The 20738-nt window shown below is 51.4% G+C and overlaps 1 protein-coding gene across 1 annotated transcript; it reads left to right on the top strand.

Moving 5' to 3' along the window:
- The first annotated feature begins 261 nt into the window (after nucleotides 1-261).
- On the top strand, nucleotides 262-11672 carry CRYBB2 (crystallin beta B2). Its single transcript, XM_065889892.1, has 6 exons — nucleotides 262-282; nucleotides 2038-2117; nucleotides 5078-5196; nucleotides 8308-8440; nucleotides 9580-9722; nucleotides 11414-11672. The coding sequence occupies exons 2-6, from the start codon at nucleotides 2064-2066 to the stop codon at nucleotides 11580-11582; spliced, it is 618 nt and encodes a 205-aa protein (XP_065745964.1). The 5' UTR covers nucleotides 262-282; nucleotides 2038-2063; the 3' UTR covers nucleotides 11583-11672.
- The last annotated feature ends 9066 nt before the right edge of the window (nucleotides 11673-20738 follow it).

Raw genomic sequence — 20738 nt, 5'->3', positions numbered from 1 at the left:
GCAGCTGGACGGCTGATGCATGCAAAGCGGGCATCTCCTTGCTCAACCGCCTGACCACCCTGGCGCAGCCGAATCTGAAAGCTGATGACATTATTGTGCGGAGACACAATGTCTGTGGGCATTTGCTGACCTGGGCTTTGGTACGGGCTTAACCCAGCATTCTCGCCCCGCTTTCTGCAGGGACGCAGCGGTCACCCGCCTTGGCACCGGCACTGCTGGGGAAGGTATAAATGCCACCTCCCGGCAGCCGGCTCCACGGGCACTCTTGGGCTGGTGTCACTGGTAAGAATGCCTCTATTGCTTGTCTTGCCTTTTGCTCTCATCCTCCTCCCTGATGGAAAGTGTGGGAGACCCGGGTTCAAATCCAGAGGCTATCACTTTCTGACAAGGTGACTCGGGGCAAAGACCTCAAGGTGCTGAGCCTCGGTTTTCTTTTCTGTTAAATGGGAAGGGGGTCATAAAACCTCCTTTGCTGTGGGGCTCAGAGATACATAGGTGAGTGGTCTAGCACAGTGCCTGGCACAGTATGTAATTTGGTGATGCTCTTTATTAGTATTAAACCGTCCATCGGCATCCTCGTTTTGCCAGTGGAGGAGAATACAGCTGAGGGTTTGCAGGTGGAAGGAGTAAAACCACAGAAGGTTCAGCTTCATTTCTAGGGCGGTGAGTCAGCTCTCTCCATATCCACAAACGCTCCCGGGCACCGGCTCTGTGTCCCACCTTGGGACGGCTAGGAAGCAGCCCCCCTCTCGGGGAGCTCCCAGCAACAGGTGACTCCAAAGGCACTAAAACTGGGTGGAAAGGACCCTAATAATGCCGTAATTGGTGCCGTGTACTGAGCACTGAGGGGGTTCTGGGACGGCTGCCAAGTGCTTGAGCTCTTCTGTGTTATATGATTGGGTCATCACAACCTGTTCATAGCTATGACCAGGCACCATCCTGTCCCCATTTTACAGAACAGGAAATTGAGGCACAGAGGGGATGACCTTCCCAGGGCCTTGATGCTGGTAAGCAGTGGAGGAAGCGCCTGAGTTGAACCACCTGAGCTTAACCTTTAGTCTGAGGATGTTGCTGGGGCTGTAATGGGGCATCTTGGGCACAGTGACAGACCCAGAGGGCTGGTTTCTTAGGGGAGAAGGGCAGGTTTGGCTCCCAAGCTGCTTTAGTTGAACGTCCTCTTTTGGGGGAACATCCTGGCCTGGCCTCTGTTGTGGAAGGAGCTTCTGGAAGCCGGATGTTATCTCTGGAGAAGGAGACAGGTTCCTCCTCTACACTGGGAAAACACAGGCTGTGTTCTCTGCCCATCCTGTGGGAAGGGAGAAGAAACTGACACCCTTCCAGAATTTTCTGACGTTCTTGGCTGCTAAGAAGCTCTCCCTGCGGCTGACCACAGTGCCTGAACTTCCGTAACACTCACGTCGTTGCTTTCTTGAGGCAGGAGTTCCATCACAGCCTTGTGTACTATTTGGGTGGTGGAGGGGAGAATAAGGCCAATGGTGGAAAGGAGCATTCTGGGTACTGGATGTGGGGTGGGGGGCAGGAGTCAAGGAGGAAGTTGGGGATGAGGGGCAGGGGCCCAGGGGACTTTGTGAGATGGCAGATTGGGAGCTAAAACCCGTCCAGGCACAGCCAGTGCGTGGGGTTTGTCTGCCCACATTATTTTCTTTGAATCAAGAAATTTCTGCGTAATATCAATCGATGCATAAGAAAGTTATGCATAAATTATCTGGGGCCAAATGGGTCCCCACTCATACTCTAGTGTCTCACTTTATTTTTTAGTAGAACTCATTTCTCTGTCCCCCCTCGGAGCCGGCCTGGACACAAAGGAGCGAAGCTAAGGATGGACGTTCAGGCAGCCGCTGGCCGTCCCCACTGCCCTAGGACAACCTGAAATCAGGGAGACAGAAAACAGGATGTGGGGCTGGAGTGATGTGGCCCCGGGACACGCCGCCACCACCAACCCTGTCCCCCCAGTGAGGGAACCGAGGGCCCAGAGAGAGGTCCTCACTGCTGCTTCCCCTATGCCTTGCCTTCCAGGTCATTCCTGCACCGGACCGCCGACCATGGCCTCAGACCACCAGACCCCAGCGGGCAAACCTCAGCCCCTCAACCCCAAGGTGGGTACCACGTGGGAGGAAGGGGTGGCAAGCACGGTGCCTCTCGGTTTCCCTGCTGTAAAGTGGGGTTGGTGCCTTCCTTTCTGGGGCTTCCCCTCTCTGGGCCACAGTCTCCCCAGCTTGCACACTGGAGGGGGTGCTGATTCAGAAGGCCCCTCCCCAGCCCACGACTAGCATCCTTCTGGCTTTGGAGACTTAATTTTCTCTGCCGTACCCTTTACCCCATTGCCCAGGGTGGGTCCCCAAAGCCGAGGCAGACCCTCGGTCCAGTCTGAGAGGGGGCTTGTGAATGGGGGGTGGGGTGGGAATCCTGACTCCACACCTGCTGTGTGACCTTGGCCAGTCACTTGACCTCTCTGAGCCTCAGGTCCCTCCTTCAAAAAATGGGGAGCATTGGACTCATGGCATAAGGTAATTGTGAAGAGGCAAAGAAAACAGGCTCAGGGCTTCCCCGGTGGCGCAATTGTTGAGAGTCTGCCTGCCAATGCAGGGGACACGGGTTCATGCCCCGGTCCGGGAAGATCCCACATGCCGCGGAGCGGCTGGGCCCGAGAGCCATGGCCGCTGAGCCCGCGTGTCCGGAGCCTGTGCTCCGCAACCGGAGAGGCCACAGCAGTGAGAGGCCCGCGTACCACAAAAAAAAAACCAAAAACAAAATCAAAGAAAACAGGCTCAGCCTAATGCTTGTCCACCTAACGCCAGCCTTCTTTGTTTTTTCCTCCTAAGGGCGGTGGGATCTTATCCCAATGTCAGGGGCTTGTCACACTGAATCTGCCCTCAAACTTCTACCAGCAACAGTCCACCAGGCTGCCCTCCTGTTTCCCTCTGCCTCAGAGGCCCCAGGCATAGATTCCGTCCTGGAACTGCCTTTTTGTCTGATTTGGGCCCCCACCCCAGTTCACCCCAATTCTGTCCCTTAAGAGGCTTACTTTCTAGAAGAAAGACAATAAATAAACTAATATATAACTTCAAGGAGTGAAAAGTGTTAGGAAGAAACAAGAGTGGGTTCTTTAGGGTCAGGGTGGACGAGGAACGTGTTAGCTAAGGTGGTCAGGGAGGACTTCTCTGAGGAGGTGACATTGAACAGAGCCCCCAGTCAAGTGAGGCAGTAGTGAACGTTGGGGAATGGGGGGTAGGGGAGAGCATTCTCGGCAAAGGGCACAGTGAGTGCAAAGGCCCAGGGGTTGGAGTGAGATGGGTAAGTTTGAGCAGCAAGAAGCCCAGTGCGATGTGGCTTGGAGCAGCGCTGTCCAACCGATTTCAAATGGGAGCCACTTACGGACTTTAACGCTTCCTAGTAGCCGCGTTAACAAATAAAAAGAAACGGGAAATTAATTTTCATATATTTTATTAAGCCCAATATATCCTAATGTACAGTCAGTAGAAAAATTATTAGAGAACTATTTTACATTCTTTTTTTCGTACTGTATCTTCAACATCTGATGTGTATTTGATACACACAGCACATTTTAATTCAGATTAGTTGCCCATGTTCAGTAGACATCTAGCAGTTGCTGAATTGGACGGTGCAGGTTGAAAGGATTAGGTAATATGTAAATCTTTAGCGTCCATTGGTTGATACATACAACAACAATAATAATACTGAGCTCCTGGGCTCTGAGGCCTTGCAAATGCATGGGGAGTCTGACCTGCCTTGCCCTCCTTGCCCCTGTAAGCCCTTGTCCCCCGGGCCAGTGTCATAATCCACTAGCCCCTGACTCCCAGCTTCTTGATTCTTCTCAATAAGCCTGCAGAATAGGCATGAGTCCCCATTTTACAGATGGGGCAGCTGAGGCTCAGAGCAATCGCGTGGCTTCCTCAGGTTGCACGGCTGGATGCAACAGAGGCGACGTAGGAGCCCGGTTCTTCTCCTGACCCATCTGTGGTCTTGTCAGTGATCGTAAAGGCCGAACTGAGCCCATGGAATTTCACTGTGAACCTTGCTGGGCCTCCCTCCCCTGGCTTTGTCTGGCTAATCCCCAGCCTGGGAGAGAGGGGCGTGTTTACCCAGCCAGTGCTGACCGCCTGGATTGGGCAGCTGCTCCCCCTGGAGGCCCACTTCCCTGAACCCCGCCCCCCTTCATCCAGAGGCAGTCCCCTGGGGCAAGTGTGGCTGGCAAACGTCTGCCCCCAAGTTCTGTCTGGAATCCTGACAGGAGGCAGCTGCCCCCCTCCCCCACCTCTTAGCACTTGGCTGTGAGGCCGGAGCAGCCCTTTCAGTTTTGCTGATCTTCCCTTTTCCTGATGGGGATCCTGCCTCCTGCCGGCCCTTCCCTGGGCTGCTGAGAGGCAGGTGAGGCAAGGGGAGTGAAGTCCTCTTAAGAAGTATCCAGAGGGGGAGGAAAGCCTGCAAAACCTGTGGGGGCTTGAGAAAAGGGCACAGGTATGCGTAGTCTTATGGGTGAAACGGGGGTGGAGGGTGGATACGGCAGCACTGGTCCAGCTCTGATGGGGGCAGGAGAAGCTTAAGCAGCATGGTCTAGCATCTTGCTACCCCTACTCTGGTCCACAGACCAGTGGTACCAAAATGCTGCTCTACAGGAAACAGCATCTGACGAGCTTGGGCTCTGATTTCAGCTCTGCCACTTACCCACTTGGGATCCTTAGCATGTCCCTTAATATAATTATGCCTCCCACACCCAGAGCAAATATGGTGTGCTAGCCATTACGCTCCTCTGAATCCTTCCAGCAACCCCATGATGTAGGTTCTGTCTTTATTTCCCATTTTACAGATGGGGAAACCGAGGCTCAGACAGGTGACATACTGGCTCAAGGTCTCACAGCTGGTAACTGGAGCCAAGACTGTCAGACTTTATATTTGGTTCATGATTGCCGAGTGTGGAACCCTTCAGCATCCTCCAAGGCTCTCTGAGTCCCCTCCCTACGCCCACTCACCCCTACTGCCCTGTTCTCCCTCCTCCCCATCGGGACGGGGGTCTGACTCTCTCCTCCTGTTGCAGATCATCATCTTTGAGCAGGAAAACTTCCAGGGCCACTCACATGAGCTCAATGGGCCCTGCCCCAACCTGAAGGAGACCGGTGTGGAGAAGGCAGGCTCTGTCCTGGTGCAGGCTGGACCGTAAGTACCTGGGGGGTCTCACTTGGTCAGGGGTTGCCAGGGTGAGGCAATCAGGCTGTAGAGCGAGCTGGAGGGATCCGCTCTCACTGAGCTCCTAGACTGTGCAATTAGGGGACCAGGATTTGGGGTCTTGGCAGCCTGTGGAGAGAGCTTGTGGTCTGAGGTCAGATAGAGCTGGGTTTCAAATCCTGGTTCCACCACTTCTGTGCTGTGTGATGTTGGACCAGGAACCTCTCTCTCTGAGCCTCGGTTTTCTCCTCTGTAGGATGAGGATAACCATGTCCTCCTGGGGATGATGGGATGGAGCTCATGTGAAAAGCCTGACACCAAGGTCATCCACTTCCTTGAGGCAGGGGGACAGACACAGTGACTCCCGTGGACCTTTTTAGAGCTGCCAGTCTCTGGCTCTGGGAGTGTCCTCGCTCTCCTGGGAGGTTTAAAGCTGGATACCCCAGCTCTACAACCACCGCTCCCTTCCCGGGACCTGGGGATACTTGGTTTTCGCAGATATGCTGACACATTGAGGGACCAGCAGGCTTGGGACCCCTGGCCCAAGAGAGAAGGGGAGGTGACTGGTCAGGTCTGACTCTGCCGCGCTCAGGTGACGTAGTTGAGCACGGCCTGCAGGGGCCTCTCCTTGTGGTTCCCTGACTGTTCCTTCTCTCCAAGAGCCTCCGGAATCAGGGGTGGCCACCAGTGACCCCCAACAACAGGTCAGTGAGTCTAGTGTGGGTCCTGGATGACCCGCACCACACCTCAAGGTTCACCAGGAATTCTGCAGTGTGTGATGACCCTAATTGAATCAGAGCCTGCTGGTGTGGAGAACACGGCCAAAGGAATGGCCCTGCCCGCCCCACTTAGCTGATGCGCTCAGATCATCAGTGTGCCTGAGAGCGTGCCTTCCTGGACGGCTGAAGTTTTGTCAAGTGAAGCACCACATCTGATTTTTCAGTTGTCTTTTTTTTTAGTATTTGGATGGAAGAATTTCTCAAATAGACCTTACATTCCTCCTCTGCTTTCTTTTAAAAAATATAGCTTTGATATTTTTATTAATTATTGTTTATTGTTTAAAATTAAGGAGCAATGGTTTAGTGCAAAAAAAACCATACGACTCTAATCTTACCACTCAGAGGAACCATTAAGATTTTCATATAAACTTATATTTTTCTCTGTATATATTTCATCAAATATATATTAGATATATACTTAATCAAAAGTCAGATCATGCTTTACATACTGTTTTATAACTCATTTTGAAAACTTTTATCTCAAATTCTCTCCATGTCATTAAGTAGCATTTTATGTCAATGCTTTTCAGAGAGTTTTTTGGAGGTAAATCTGTGTCAGAATCACAGAAGGTGGGGAGGCTTTGAAGTGCAGATTTTTTTTTTTTTTAATGCTTGGCTTTTTTTGTTTGTTTATTTATTTATTTTTGGCTGTGTTGGGTCTTCGTTTCTGTGCGAGGGCTTTCTCTAGTTGTGGCAAGCGGGGGCCACTCTTCATCGCGGTGCGCGAGCCTCTCACTATCGCGGCCTCTCTTGTTGCGGAGCACAGGCTCCAGACGCGCAGGCTCAGTAGTTGTGGCTCACGGGCCCAGCCGCTCCGTGGCATGTGGGATCTTCCCAGACCAGGGCTCGAACCCGTGTCCCTTGCATTAGCAGGCAGATTCTCAACCACTGCGCCGCCAGGGAAGCCCCCGAAGTGCAGATTCTTGGGTCCCAGCCCTGGCCCAGTGAATCAAACTCTTGGGCCTGGAGCCCAGGCATCTGCATTTCACAAACCCACTACCTTGTGATATTTCTGCACAGTTAAGTTTGAGAACCCCTGTCCTACTTCATTGTTTTTCATACCTTTGTAACATTTCATTACGGGATACGATATAATTTACTCAACCAGGCCCTGCCCGTTGGATGCGTAAGTTGTTTTGATTATTTGATATTATAAACAACACCGTGATGGACATCGTTACCCGTGTATCTGTGAGCTCTTTGACAACTGTTTTCTAAGGACACGTTGTCTAAAGCTGAAGTGCCAGATCAAGAGGGCAGCCTCTGCTAAAAGCAGCAAGAAACACCATCTCTCCTTCCGTTAAGGACTTAGATTACTGTTCCAAAGAGTTGTCACTGTGGCAGGCTGAACTGTCTGCCTCTGCGATGAACGCCCCAGAATGCCAGGCATCACGAAGTCGGTGCCACCTTTTTCTTATTGTCCCCTTTCCTCTATTAGCCATGCCCCACCGGCAGGTAACCCTTCCCTTTAAGGATTTTCTCATCTACCGTGGATCTAAGACTGTTAGAGTTTTGTGTAGCGTAGGAGTCCAGAGACCACCATCAAGAGCCAAAGAGGAAAGAGACCCAGAGAGAAGGGGTTGGTATGAGCAAGGTACGTGAGCTTTAGATACAGGGATGTTCTGCAGTCCGTTCTCGGTGGTAAAAGCTGATTGGGCACATTTCTTCCCAACTCCATGTTCACTGATATCACACTGAGAGCTTGGCACTGGCCATGGTGGGAGTATTTACACCATGGAAATTAGCAGATGCTACAAACAGGATTTGTTTTGTTTTTCAGAGCTGGCTTTTAATTTACCAGCATACCATTGGCCTTGGGACATGGGTTCTATACATCTGTGTTTGTTGCTAGGCCATCTTTTAGGCTTCCTCCTTATTTCTTGGTTACGTTCCAGATGATTGAAGTCAGCACCGTGCTGGGTTCTGGATAACTGAGGTGATGCTTCTCTTAGATTTGCTGTGCTTGGATTTAAATGAGGCTGCTACTCATTTTTTTTTTTTTTCTTTTGTGGTACGCAGGCCTCTCACTGTTGTGGCCTCTCCCGCTGCGGAGCACAGGCTCCGGACGTGCAGGCTCAGCGGCCATGGCTCACGGGCCTAGCCGGTCCGCAACATGTGAGATCTTCCCGGACCGGGGCACGAACCCGTGTCCCCTGCATCGGCAGGCGGACTCCCAACCACTGCGCCACCAGGGAAGCCCTGCTACTCATTTTGATGAGCTGGGCAACTATGAGCTCTGGGGCCCAAACGAGTAGCCAGCGTCCCACCAGAGGAAGCCTGGAGTGAGCCTGACTTGCCCTCTCTCTCTCTGTCTCCACTGCAGCTGGGTGGGCTACGAGCAAGCCAACTGCAAAGGGGAGCAGTTTGTGTTTGAGAAGGGTGAGTACCCCCGCTGGGACTCATGGACCAGCAGCCGGAGGACAGACTCCCTCAGCTCCCTGAGGCCCATCAAAGTGGTAAGCCCCTGACCCTCTTCTTCTTCCTCTCTTTGCCCGCCTGGAGCCAGCGGTCTGGGGACCAGGAAGGAGCCTTTACCTCTGGTATCGTGCCCCTTCTGACTGGCGGGAGACTTCCTGGCTGTGTGACCTCACATAAGTCACTTCATTTGCCTGAGCCTCAGTTTCCTCACCTGTAAGATGGGGATATTAGTATCTACTGTCCTGAGATACCAACGGGCTTAGCCTGAGAACTGCCACATCTTATGACTTCAGGGGCTTCATTCAAGATGCTCCAGGGTGCGCTGTTCATATTCTCTTCTCTGTGGATGGTGCTGTCCAGGGCTGTGTGATTTCTGTCACAAAGCAATCGTTCCATAAATGATTGCCACCATAAACATTCAAAGAAATTCTGGGTTTCGGGCTGGAGGAGAAGGCAGTTTAGCTCTTGTTCACGACTCATGCCAGTGTAACCTTTCAGAGCTTCTCTGATCCCGATTACTAGTGTGTGAACTCTCTGGAGGGCAGAGGGCCCAGTGATGCTCAGTTATACTCCCAAACCTCCCCAGCCCAGTCTAGTTCTCCCCAGAGCTAGATGGAAAATCGGAGAACATTGGACTTGGCATTCCACAGACCTGGGTTCCTCTGCTGGCTCTGGCACTTCCGGCTCTGTGACCTTGACCAAGTCACTTTACCTCTCTAAGCCTCAGTTTTCTTATCCACCAAACAGCATAAAAGTAGTTTAAAGGATGAAAGGAGATGACTAAGAAAAATGTCACAGGAACAGGAGGATGGGAAGATATGTGGAGATGAAGGAAAGCCAAAATATTTCAAGTGTCTGCTAGAGGCGTGATAAGCCTCTGTGTGTGTGCATGTATCATGGCTGCCATTTAGTTTTTAAAAGGGGAGTTGAGGCGTTGGGAGGGAAAATGCCGTTTCAGAATCAAATAGTCCCCAAAGGGTAGAATCTGGAGTGTCTGTTACGTGAAAATAGCCCAGTAGGATCTTAATGAACAAACCCTGTTGGATGCCGTTGCCATAGACACTCACGTGGTGGGGTTCTTGGGCCAGAGGGCTGCAGGTGGAGCCTGCTGGTCCCAACTCCAGGGCACCCTGGGCGCTCTCACCCACGCTTGCTTTCCCCTACTCCCTGTCCACAGGACAGCCAGGAGCATAAGATCATCCTCTATGAGAACCCCAACTTCACAGGGAAGAAGATGGAGGTGATAGACGATGATGTGCCCAGCTTCCACGCCCACGGCTACCAGGAGAAGGTGTCTTCTGTGCGGGTGCAGAGTGGCACGTGAGTGCACAGCCAGCCCTGGCTCGCCCCGCCCCAGGAGCCCAGAGCCTGGGCTGCTAAGTCCTGCTCCGTCCTGAACTCTGGGGATCTTATACATTCCTGATCTCAGTCTTCTCATTGGAAAATGGGCGTTGAAATCATCAGCCTACACATGGCTTTCAGCCCCTGAAGTTCCATCCTGATCTGCCTTTTGGGCAACACCCTACCTCTGGAGGAGAGAAACCTTGGCCTTAACCTCAGCCCCAAAGAGCAGGACAGTAAATGGTGGGTGGGGGGAAGGAAGATAGCAGGGTAAGGCAGAGGTGGGGAGGGTGTAGGGGGAGCAGAAGCTGGGAATGAGTTGAGTGGTCTTAACAGAAACACAGCTGGGAGAGGCAGGAAGTCCAGCCAGTGCAGGCCTTTGACTGCATGAGTTCCTGAGATTGGAAATAGGAAGGATCCTTCTCCACCAAGTTAAACTTCGGCACATAAACCTCAACCATCAGCATTGGGGAATTTCTCAATGTGAAAAATTTGGTTTCCGTGGGGAGTCTGACGATGGGCTTTGGGCAGTGGTGTGCTGGAGTCAGCTTGTACCAGCTTGCAAAAGCTGACTTAACTTTTCAGAATCTACGTGAGCTGGTTATTTAATCATTGGTAACTTGAAGTGAGCCATCATGAAGTATTTACACCTCAGAAATTGGAAAATGTTACAAATCAAGACTCCCCCCCCCCCCCCCCCCCCCCCGCCCAAGAGAGCTAGTTTACCAACACATACTGGCTTTCTGGGGCTTGCCAAACTCTTAGAGCGTGCAAAGTTCTGTATTCACGTTCCCCTCCATTTACTCGTTTATTCATTCATTGATTCAATTTGTCGAGTGATGTCATATGCCAGGCACCGTGTTAAGTCATCAGTAAGTCAAGGTGGGTTAAACAGACCTGGCCTCTGCCTTGTGTAGCTAGCAGTCTGGTTGCGGACAACTGTTAATAGTTTAGGAATCCGCACGAATCTGGCCTCCTTCCCCGAGGAAGGCACTCTTGAGCTGAGATCTCAAGAAAGTAGGTATTATAGAGGTAAAGAGAAGGAAGGACATCCCAGACGGTGAGAACAGCACATGCAAAGGTCCTGTGGTGGGAGGGGCCTGGTGAGTCTGATGGGCTCTACAAGGGACGGAGTGGCTGTGCTGCAGAGATATAGGGGCCCAAGTCTGAGAAGCAGAGCTAGAGGTGTCCACAGGGGCTGGATGGGCAGGTCCATGTGGGCCAGGACTGTGATGCTTTCTGGGGAGAAGACTGTAATGGTCATCAGGTACTCAGAGTGAGTGACCCCTAAATGGTGATGGCTTCAAAGGGTGGAGGGATCATGGAGGGCTCCTGGGACCTAGGCTGCTGTCCTTTGGCCTTGCCAGGGGTTAGGTTAAGAGGCCTGTCTTCTTCTAAGCTTAAGTGAGCTTGAGATCACCCCTTCCTCTGAACCCAGTGTCAGGCCTTCAGTTAAAAGTTGCTTCTGGAGATAGTGAGCTCCCCATCAAGGGAAGGAAGATAGCAGAGGCTGGTCCCAGGAAGGGTGGGGGTGTACCTGCTCAACACCCACTTAGTGTGAAATGATTCGGAGGCCCAACCCTTCCTAGTGGCTAAACAATTCCCTCCCTGTCTCTCCATCTGCATCTCCTGTCTCCCCACGTCCCCTCTTCCCACCTCTGGCCCTGCAGGTGGGTCGGCTACCAGTACCCCGGCTACCGCGGGCTGCAGTACCTGCTGGAGAAGGGTGATTACAAGGACAGCGGCGACTTCGGGGCCCCACAGCCCCAGGTGCAGTCCGTGCGCCGCATCCGTGACATGCAGTGGCACCAGCGAGGCACCTTCCACCCCTCCAACTAGTGCCCCCCATTTCCTCCTTCCCAGGGGCCTGGCCAGCTGCCCAGGATCCCACCAGACATCCTGGCGAGTGAATAAAGTGTGACTTGCAACCTGTCCGCAGCAGTGTCTTTTATCCCCCGTGGGAGCCGGGGTGCTGCGTGTAGTGTGTGCGCGCGCGTGCACTTGTATGAAAGACAGAGACACAGAAAGACGAGAGAACCAGAAAGTGACTGGGTGAGGGGTGGGCAACCTCTTCAAGAATTTTCAGCTCTGCAGCCGCTTAGCTGTGTGACCTTGGGCACATTGTCCAACCTCTCTGAGCCTCCACCTGACTTACAACCCTCTTTACCCCCATGAGCGGCTGGCTTGGCTGATCTCTCAGTCCTTCTCGTGTGGTTGCTGAGCAGTCACTCAAGGGCACGTGATGGATGCTCCAGCCTGCCATTCCCACAGAATTGCCTTATCACCTTGAACCTGGGAGTTTTCTTAGATCTGCCCAGCAGAGCCCCAAACCCTGCCATCCCCACTCCATCCCGGAGAGAGGTCACAATGACCTGTTTGTAGGTTTGTGTGTTCCTTGGTTCCTTTGTTCACAACTTGATTGGGGTTGTCACTTAGCATACCAACTGGGGGCTGGGTTTTTGCATCCGACTGGCCTGGATCCTAATGGCTGTTCTGGAGGCTTAGCCAGTGATGGGGCCTCAGAACCTTAATGCTTCCACTTGGAAAAATAGGGAAAAAATAGTGCCTCCTTCACAGGGTTACAGCAAGGACAACATGAGATAGCCCAGGTGTTCTCTACATAAATGTTAATCACCGGTTGGTTTTCTGTAGTGCAAATATCCCCTCCCAGAGAGCAGCTTCTTTTTACTTTGTCTTTGGTATCTTTTGATGCAGTGGTTTTAAATTTTGATGCAGTCTAACATCAGTCTGTTCCTTTATGGTTTGTATCTGCCATGTCTTCTTTAAGAGATTTCTTTCTCACCCCACTTCTCACAAATATGTTCACCAGATTTTTTTTGCCTAAAAGTTTTAAAGTTTTGCATTTCCCACTTAAATTCTCAGTCCTCCTGGAGTTGATTTTTCTGTATAGTGTGTGCCAGGGACCTAATTTCTTTTTTCTCTTTTTTTCCACTTTGAACCACCGTTGTCCCGGGGTAATTTATTGAGAAATCCATTTCCGCCACTGTGGTGCAAAGTTGCCTGTGTGTCCCATAGTAGATTGACACATATGCGTGGGGTCTGTTTATGGGCTCTTTTTTTTTTTTTCTGTTCCTTTATTCTATCTGTGTATCTCTGTACTCTTACCATATTATGTTAATAGCCATTGCTGTGTAATGAATCTTGCAGTGCCCTAAATCATTCTTCTTCAAGGACGTTTTATATAGGCTTGACCCTTTATATCTCCGTATAAAATTATTTTCTCAAATCTAGAAAATGGGAAACCCTATTGAATGAGCTAAAGAGATGAAAATGATTACCGTGAAGGTGGGAACTAATCAGTGCTTAACAAATTTTGCCAGCTTTGATTTGCTCCTTCATTCTTCAGCCAACACTCACTGAGTACCTGTCTTGTTCCTGGAATGGGCAGAGTAGGGGATACAAAGGAGGTAAGACAAAGCCCCTGCCCCCAGGAAGCTTCTACTCTGGGGGGATGATAATAGCTTAAGAGTAGAAACTTGATGATGATTATGAGTTGAATTATGCCCCCCTCAAAATTCATATGTTGAAGTTCTAACCCCCAATACCTCAGAATTTGACTTTATTTGGAAATAGGATCGTTGCTGAATCAATCACTTCAATTTATTTGAGGTCATACTGGAGTCGGATGGGTCCCTAATTCAATATGATCGGTGCCCCTATGAAAAGGGGAAATTTGGAGACAGACACACACACAGGGAGAACACCACGTGAAGATGCAGGCAGAGATCAGAGTGATGTAGCAGATGCCATGAAACAGCAAAGATTGCCAGGAAACCACCAGAAGCCGAGAGTCATGGAACAGGTTCTCCCTCATATACCCCCAGAAGGAGTCGACCCAGCTGACACCTTGACCTTGGACTGCTAGCATACAGAATCATGAGAGAATAAATCCCCATTGTTTACGCCATTCTGCTTGTGGTATTTTGTTCTGGCAGCCCTAGGACACTAATACAGAGATGGTAAGATGAAGGGGCCAGCGACGCCAAGGGAAGACAGGAGTTACTGCCTAGGACATCAGGCTAGACTTCCCCCAAAGTGGGAGCGTTCAAAGACGAGCTGGCACTTCCCAGGTGAATCTTGGGGAGAACAATCCCGGTGAAGGGAACAGAGCATGCAAACTTAGGGGAGCAAGAAAGAGCAGGGTATGTTCTAGTATTTCAGGTACAGCATGTACTTCGGAGCCTGGAAGCTTCAGAGGGTTTGCTAAGCACAAGGTCCCGAGAGATTGGAGAAGGATGATGATGATGGTGGTGGTGGTGGTGATGGTGAAGGTGATGGTGGCGATGGTGACGGTCTTGTTGATAACGATGATGATGATGTGTGTTTGTGGTACGTGGCACCAAGAGGGTTTCCAGTCATCTGAACATATCAAACTCCCCCAAACTTAGTGGTAAAACTACAGTCATCATTTATTTGGATAACACACATGTAATCTGGGCAGGACCAAGTGGGGACAGCTCATCTCCAAACGGAGTCATCTAGGGTGGCTTGAAGGCTGGGGTGAGTCACATGGCTGGGCGTTGTACTGGCTGTTGGCTGCGACCTCAGCTACGGCTCTCAGATCAGACACCCCAACACGTGGACGCCCCGTGCAGCTGCGTGCCTCTCCCACAGCCTGGTGGCTGGGTTCTCAGAGCAAGTGTCCCAAGAGAAAGGTGAAAGCTGCCTGGCATTTTAATGACTTAGCCTTAGAAGTCACATGGCATCACTTCCTCCCTGCTCCATTGGCAGAGGGGTCCCTTAGTGAACCCAGGTTCAAGGGGAGGAGACAAAATCCCCACCAGGCAGTGAGAGGGAGGTCAACGTATGGGACGAGGTATATTATGGTGTCTGTCTTTACCAAACGCAATCTGGCAGATGGGGAAGGGAGGCACCAGGAACGGGCTTTCACAAGGCAGGGAAGAGGGCTGGGTTCACATGGCCAGGACACACTCTGTCTCTCAGAACTCATTCTGCTCAATAAAAGAACAGGCTGGACATGACAGCTGGTTGGGGTCACTGCCCCTCCCGCTACATCTCTCTGTGTTTCTTATTTGTGTGTGTGTGTTTCTCTGTCTCTCTCCCTTTATCTCTCCCAATCTTCTGTCTCTCTTGGGACCTGTCTTTATTTCTGCCTGTATCTCTGTCTCTTTCTCCATCTTCCTGTCTCTATTGAACTCTCCCTTGGCCTCTCCATCTCTGCTTTTCTCTCTTTATCTCCAGCTCCCCATTAATTCCCTATCTTTCCCCTTCATCTTACTCTCTCCCTCTCTAGGTGTCATGTGTGGGCTGTGGTCTGCCCCCCTCTCCCCACCTCCCCAGGGTGGGCTGCTCTCTTTTCTCTCTGGCCTCCACAGGGCCCGCCCTGCCCCCTGCTTCCCGCCCCCCAGGAGCCATTCCCACTTTCGGCCACCAGGTGTCAGCAAAGCCTCATCCTCAGGGCTCCTGCCGGCAGGGCCCTGATCGGTCGCAGCCACAGCCGGGCAGCCACAGGTTGTTGCAGGCCCGGTGATTTCCTCACTCTCTGACCTACGGCAGCCCGTGGATTACTTCCATTTTGCAGGTGAGCAACTGAGCCTCACAGAGTGCGGAATGACTTGCCCAAGGCCACGCTGGGAGAAAGTGGAAAAGCTGAGGTCGGAGCCCAGGATTCTATCTGAGCCGCGGTCACCAGCCTTTCTGGCTACCCTTGAATCCCCACACTCCAAACCCTCCACCACCCACTCTGGGGGCCCCTTTCCCGGCTGCCCGTGCTCGTTGTGCAGCGCTGCGCCCATTCTGGTCTCTCTCTGGTGCTGGGCGGGTGGAAGGCCAGGGGATGCCCTTTGACACTTCCAGTCCTGGAGATGCTGATGGGCGGAGTGCCCTAACCCCGGCTTTAAAAATAAGGAGCCTAAAATAGTCCTTCCCGTGCCTTCTCCTCGCTGGGGACTTTGATGCTGGCTGGCTGTGCTGGGCTGCCGGGTCCCAGTGTCCTGTGTCTCCTCTGGACAGGCTCTGCAGGGAATCTGGGCTGGAAGACAGTCCCGCCTCAGAGCCACTGTCCAACACAGCAGTGTGCTCCCCTCTTGAGGACGGAGTTGATTGGCGCTGGACTTGGGCACCAGGAAGCTTTGGCAGAGCTGCCCTGAAGGAGATGCTTGAAAGGCAACAGGTATGTGATTTCCCTGTGCTGGTCTCCTGAATTTCCATCACCCTTTGACCTCCTGAATGTCTGTTAAATCCACCCACTTCCCACCAATCCCTCATCCAAGCCTGCATCCTCTCCTGTTCACACAATCCCAACACCTCCTCACAGGTCCCTCTGCACTCCCTCTGCCCCTACAGTCCCTTCTCCACACAGCAGTCAGAGGGAATCTTCTCAGAATGCAAATCCAATCATGACACCCTCCTGCTTAAACCTGCCATGGCTCCCCATCACCCTTGGGATAAAGACCCTAATCATTGACTCACAAGACCTTTGAGGGCTAGTCCTGGCCTTGTCTCTCCAGCCTCCTACTACATAAATACACTTTTTTCCCCATCCCTTGTACTCATCAAGTCACAGGGCTTCCCAGTTTGCCTAATTAGCCCTCAGGCAGCCTTCAGATCTCAGCCCAGTGGGTTCCCTGTCTTCACAGGTGAGGCCAATCCCCTGATGACATACGATTTTCTGCTCTGCTCACCTGTCTTCTGAAGGCCTAAGCACACGTGGTTGTACATTTCTTTGTCTGATTCCTTAATTCATTTCCATTCCCTCCTAGACTGAAGTCTCTATGAAGGCAGGGACAAGGTCTAATTTTGCATTCTATGTATCCAAGAGCCCACACGTAGTTGAGGCTTGACAGATATTGAATGAATGAATGAATGGGTGGGTGGTCCAACCCAGAGCTCAGCGGTGACTGACAGGACAACCTCCTTAGAATCAGTCCTGTCCAGGTAAAGACTGTCTGTCTAAGGAAGATCAGGCAGCAGCATGGAAAGCTCCTTCTGCTGCCTGGGCTTGTGTGGATCCCTCCTACCCCTCCTCCTTGAATTGGTGACCATCCCCCATGAGTCCTTCCAGAGCGCAGACTCTGGAATCCATCACAGGGCAAGATGTGAACCCTGACTCTTCACAGCTGTGTGGCCTTAACCAACTGAGCCGTAACATTCTCATCTGAAAACAGGGTGCGCGAGGCTTACTCAGCGTCAGGTCCTTCCAAGTGATGAGTCCAGAGCCCGGTGCCTAGCTGCTCAGGAACAAAGGTAACTTTTCTCTTTTAATCTTTCAATGCTTCCTCCTACCCCGGTGCCATCCCAGGCGTCTCGGTCTAGAGAGTATAAGGAAAAGTATCCAATCAGTGCCTTCAGCCTAGGGCAGGGCTCTTAACCTCAACTCTCCTGATAGGTTGTGGGTCCCAGGACTGATGGTCCTGTGCATTGTGAGATGTTTAGCAGCATTGCTGGCCTCTGTCCGCTAGATGTCAGTAACACCCTCGAGTTGTAACTCCAAACAGCCAGATAGCTCCTGGGGGCGAAATCACCCCAGGCTGAGAACTAGGGATTCTAGTATTAGGGACTCATCCTGGGGGAGGGGGCTAAGTATATTTTTAAAGATGATAGTGGATGGGGTCACAAAGGGTAGGACTTGGGGCAGGGCTGCCGACAGGGAGAAGAGCCATTAGGACAAACTGTGACGGTTGGTGTTTTCTCCATGCCACACATGAGATAGATTCAGAGATAAACTGTCAAGAGCTGGAAAGCGGCCAAGCCTCCCACCTCACAGATGGGAAAACTGAGGTCCAGAGGCAAGGACTTTGTTACTGGCAAGCAGAGAGGCTTAGGCGCCTAAAATACACACACATAAATGTGTAGGCATTTAATACGTACGTATATGTTAGATACACATTTGACATATATTGTATATAGCAACTCTATTAAAAGCAGACATGGAGTCACAAGCAGGGAAGGCATTTTAGGCTCTTCCTCTGTGTACCACGTGTGGACATCTGTGCACGTGCGTGCACACACGCTCACACACACAAAAGTGCAGCCCAAGCTTCTTGCTTCTTTTTGGTAATTCTGGGAAGAGAAAGTGGAAGGAATTTGGAGCGCGTTTGCTGCCTGCGGTCTTTTGGTCTTGAAGCCCTTGGGGGGAGGAGAGGGAAGGGGGGACAGGGCAGGAGGTGCAGATGAAACAGGTATCAGAGGGACGTCTGTAGGCTAAATAAGAGGACAGGGCTATTTTGTCCTTTTGCTTTCTCGAACTGTTTTGGGGGCAGTAATTTGGTTTTGAATGAGAAGGGCTGAAGTTTGCCTTGAGTTTTACAAACACACCACCACGACAAGAGGAAATTACGAAGGGGAAGCAGCGAATGACCTGTCTTCTAACCTTTTGACTGCAGCCCTTCAGACTTTTCCCGGGTGGCCCTGGCAGGCCCTGGGGGGTTTTGAGTAAGCAACTGACACAGTCCCTGGATTGGCATTGGAGAGCATTCCCTCCAGCTGGTGTGTGGAGCTGGGGAAGGTGGGGAGGGGCTGGAAGCCCTTTTCTTTGGACTGACAGAGGGGGCAGCAGCCTGCCCTGTTCGGGGTGGGGGGGTGAAGCATGGGGTGAAACATCAGGGCACCCACTCCTTGTAAGGGGCACTTGGGCGCCATGCTGTCTACTAGTAATGCTCCCTGTGGCCCAGGCCGTTATACTTTTCAAAGCACGTTTGTTTATTTCTTGCTTCCCACATCTCTCTTATAAGAAGTAAAACGTTACCAGTATTGTGCAGTGTGCCCCCCTGAATCCATAACCTTTCCCTCCCTTGCCTTAAGGTAACCACTTGTATGTTTCTTTTTATACTTTTACTTCCTATATGAATATCTATAAACAATGGGCAGCATTGTTTCTAGACTTTCCATAAACATGACACTCAATGTATCCTTTTGTAACTGGAACCTGCCTCTCAATATCATGCTTCTGAGACTTACTTTGTAACCTGTAGTAGGTTTAGATCATGGATCTTAACTGGCGGTAGGGGGGCTGTTTCATGGTACAGACATAATGCAAGTTACTAATCCCGTCCAGTATTGATGGACTCTGATGTTCCTCCTGGTTGGGTGTTACTATCAACGAAGCTGCATTCACAGCGTACTTTAACCCCTCTCGGAGTGGCCCTCTGGCTCTTGGTGCTGAGAGAGCGAGAACGCTGCAACTGAGGCTAAATAACCCTTGTTTCCTCATTCACAGAAATAAAGAGCATAGCAGTACCTACCTTCCTGGGGTGTTGTGAGGATCGGTGCAATAACGTTGGTGAAGCACTTAGAGCAGGGTAGTGCCATGCAAGCGTTTGATATAATTTATGCTGTTATAACTTGAGCTTAGGAGAAAGTGTGAATGGAGTTATGTGATAGCCTCCTCTTCCAGGCTGTGTGACTTTGGACAAGTCATTCAACCTCCCTGGGTCTTTCCTTCATCATCTGAAAAACAGGGTGTCGTAAAGATTACGTGAGATGATGGGTGCCATATCACAGACACTCTGCAAAGATCCGCTTTTCTTTCCTCACTTCTGTTTCCTCACCCTTGAGGGGTTCTTGGGGCACATGTTACTATCCTCTTGGACAGATAAGGAGACTGAGGCTCAGAGAGGTAGAGAAACTTTCTGCAGGTCGCACAGCGTGTCAGGATGAACGGACTTTATCCAGGCAATGCCCCTGGGTTGGGTCCCTGTTGTTGTAGGCCTCCAGGCCCCTCCTGTCTCCTCTCCAGATCCCATGACACCCCTGCACCATCCCACCCCCAGCCTAGACCTGAAGCGTGGCCACCCTCTGTGTTCTTGCCACCCGGTGGATCTGATACAAACAGTCCTCCACATGGCCCCTCAGAAACAGCCACCAAAATCTCCCGTACCGTGGCAACCACAGAATCAAAACAAGCTCTTAAGAAATGATTGTACAGGACAGGGAGGTAGAAAGCCCACCCGGCAAACCAGCGCCCCCTCTGTTGATTCCCACTGCTGGGCTTTCATCCTGCAGAGCTGACTTGGTTTGCGTTGTATCTTCAGTTAAAGGAATTCCCCGCCCCCGCCCCCCCCCCCCCCCCAGTGTTGTTTCCCTCTAGCTGACTAAGCCTGGGAGCCAAGAAGGGGGTTTTAAAATACACAAAGGGAACAGCACAGAGGAGAATAACCATGAGAGAGTGGGTGCCCTGGGGGCGGCAGAGCTGAGTGGGTGCTACGCCCCGTCTGGGCCCTCCCTGGCTTCGTCTTGGTCCTGAGGTCACTGGGGGCAGAGTGGTGACACCTCAGCCCCTCGTGCGTGCCCACTGGTCAGCCCTTAGTTGGCTCCTTTTGGAATTTCATCCCAAGTCCCAAAACATAAAGCTGGGAAGGCCCTGGAAGACCATCCGATCCAGTGGTTTCTTTTTTTTTTTTAGGCAAAGAAATTGTTTTCTGGATAATCTAGCATAAGTCATGCCGATAGGCAAAGCAGATAAGAGCTTGTTGGGGTGGAAGGGGCGGGGCTGGAATTCTGCCCTTTTGGGGGCTCCCTCCCCCCAAGGGAGCCCTTTAGTCTCTGCATCCAATGTCAGTGCCCTAAGGGCGTAGAAGACAAACCCAGCCCCTTCATTTACAGATGAAGAAACTACTATTATGATGGACAGTAATTGTTAGCAAACTACTATTTTTTTTTAATTGAAGTATAGTTGATTTACAATGTTGTGTTTCAGGTATACAGCAAAGTGATTCAGTTCCATATATATATATATATTCTCTTTCAGATTCTTTTCCCTTATAGGTTATTACAAAATACTGAGCTAGGACAAAGAGGTGGCCTGGTGTGGAGGGAAGCTCACAGGGTGTGCAGGGTTGGAGCTCTGGGTCCAAGATGTGCACCAGGCATTTGTCCTGGCTGTTGGGTAAGAGAATGATGGTGAGTGGCCGGTGAGCATGAGGGTTGGAGGAAGGAAGCCTTGAGATCACGCTGGCGAGATCACACTTGGCACTAGGGAGCTACAGCAGATGCTTGAGCTAGAGAGTCAAATCC

The sequence above is a fragment of the Phocoena phocoena genome, chromosome 13 (assembly GCF_963924675.1).
Source record: "Phocoena phocoena chromosome 13, mPhoPho1.1, whole genome shotgun sequence".
Classification (NCBI taxonomy): domain Eukaryota; kingdom Metazoa; phylum Chordata; class Mammalia; order Artiodactyla; family Phocoenidae; genus Phocoena; species Phocoena phocoena.
This window is presented reverse-complemented; position numbering and strand designations above follow the sequence as displayed.

Excerpts from the sequence above, each read along its gene's own strand:
- CRYBB2 (XM_065889892.1), top strand. The coding sequence starts at position 2,064 with ATGGCCTCAGACCACCAGACCCCAGCGGGCAAACCTCAGCCCCTCAAC. Across the intron at positions 2,118-5,077 it reads CTCAGCCCCTCAACCCCAAG|ATCATCATCTTTGAGCAGGA; the intron begins GTGGGTACCACG and ends CTCCTGTTGCAG. Across the intron at positions 9,723-11,413 it reads GTGCGGGTGCAGAGTGGCAC|GTGGGTCGGCTACCAGTACC; the intron begins GTGAGTGCACAG and ends CTGGCCCTGCAG.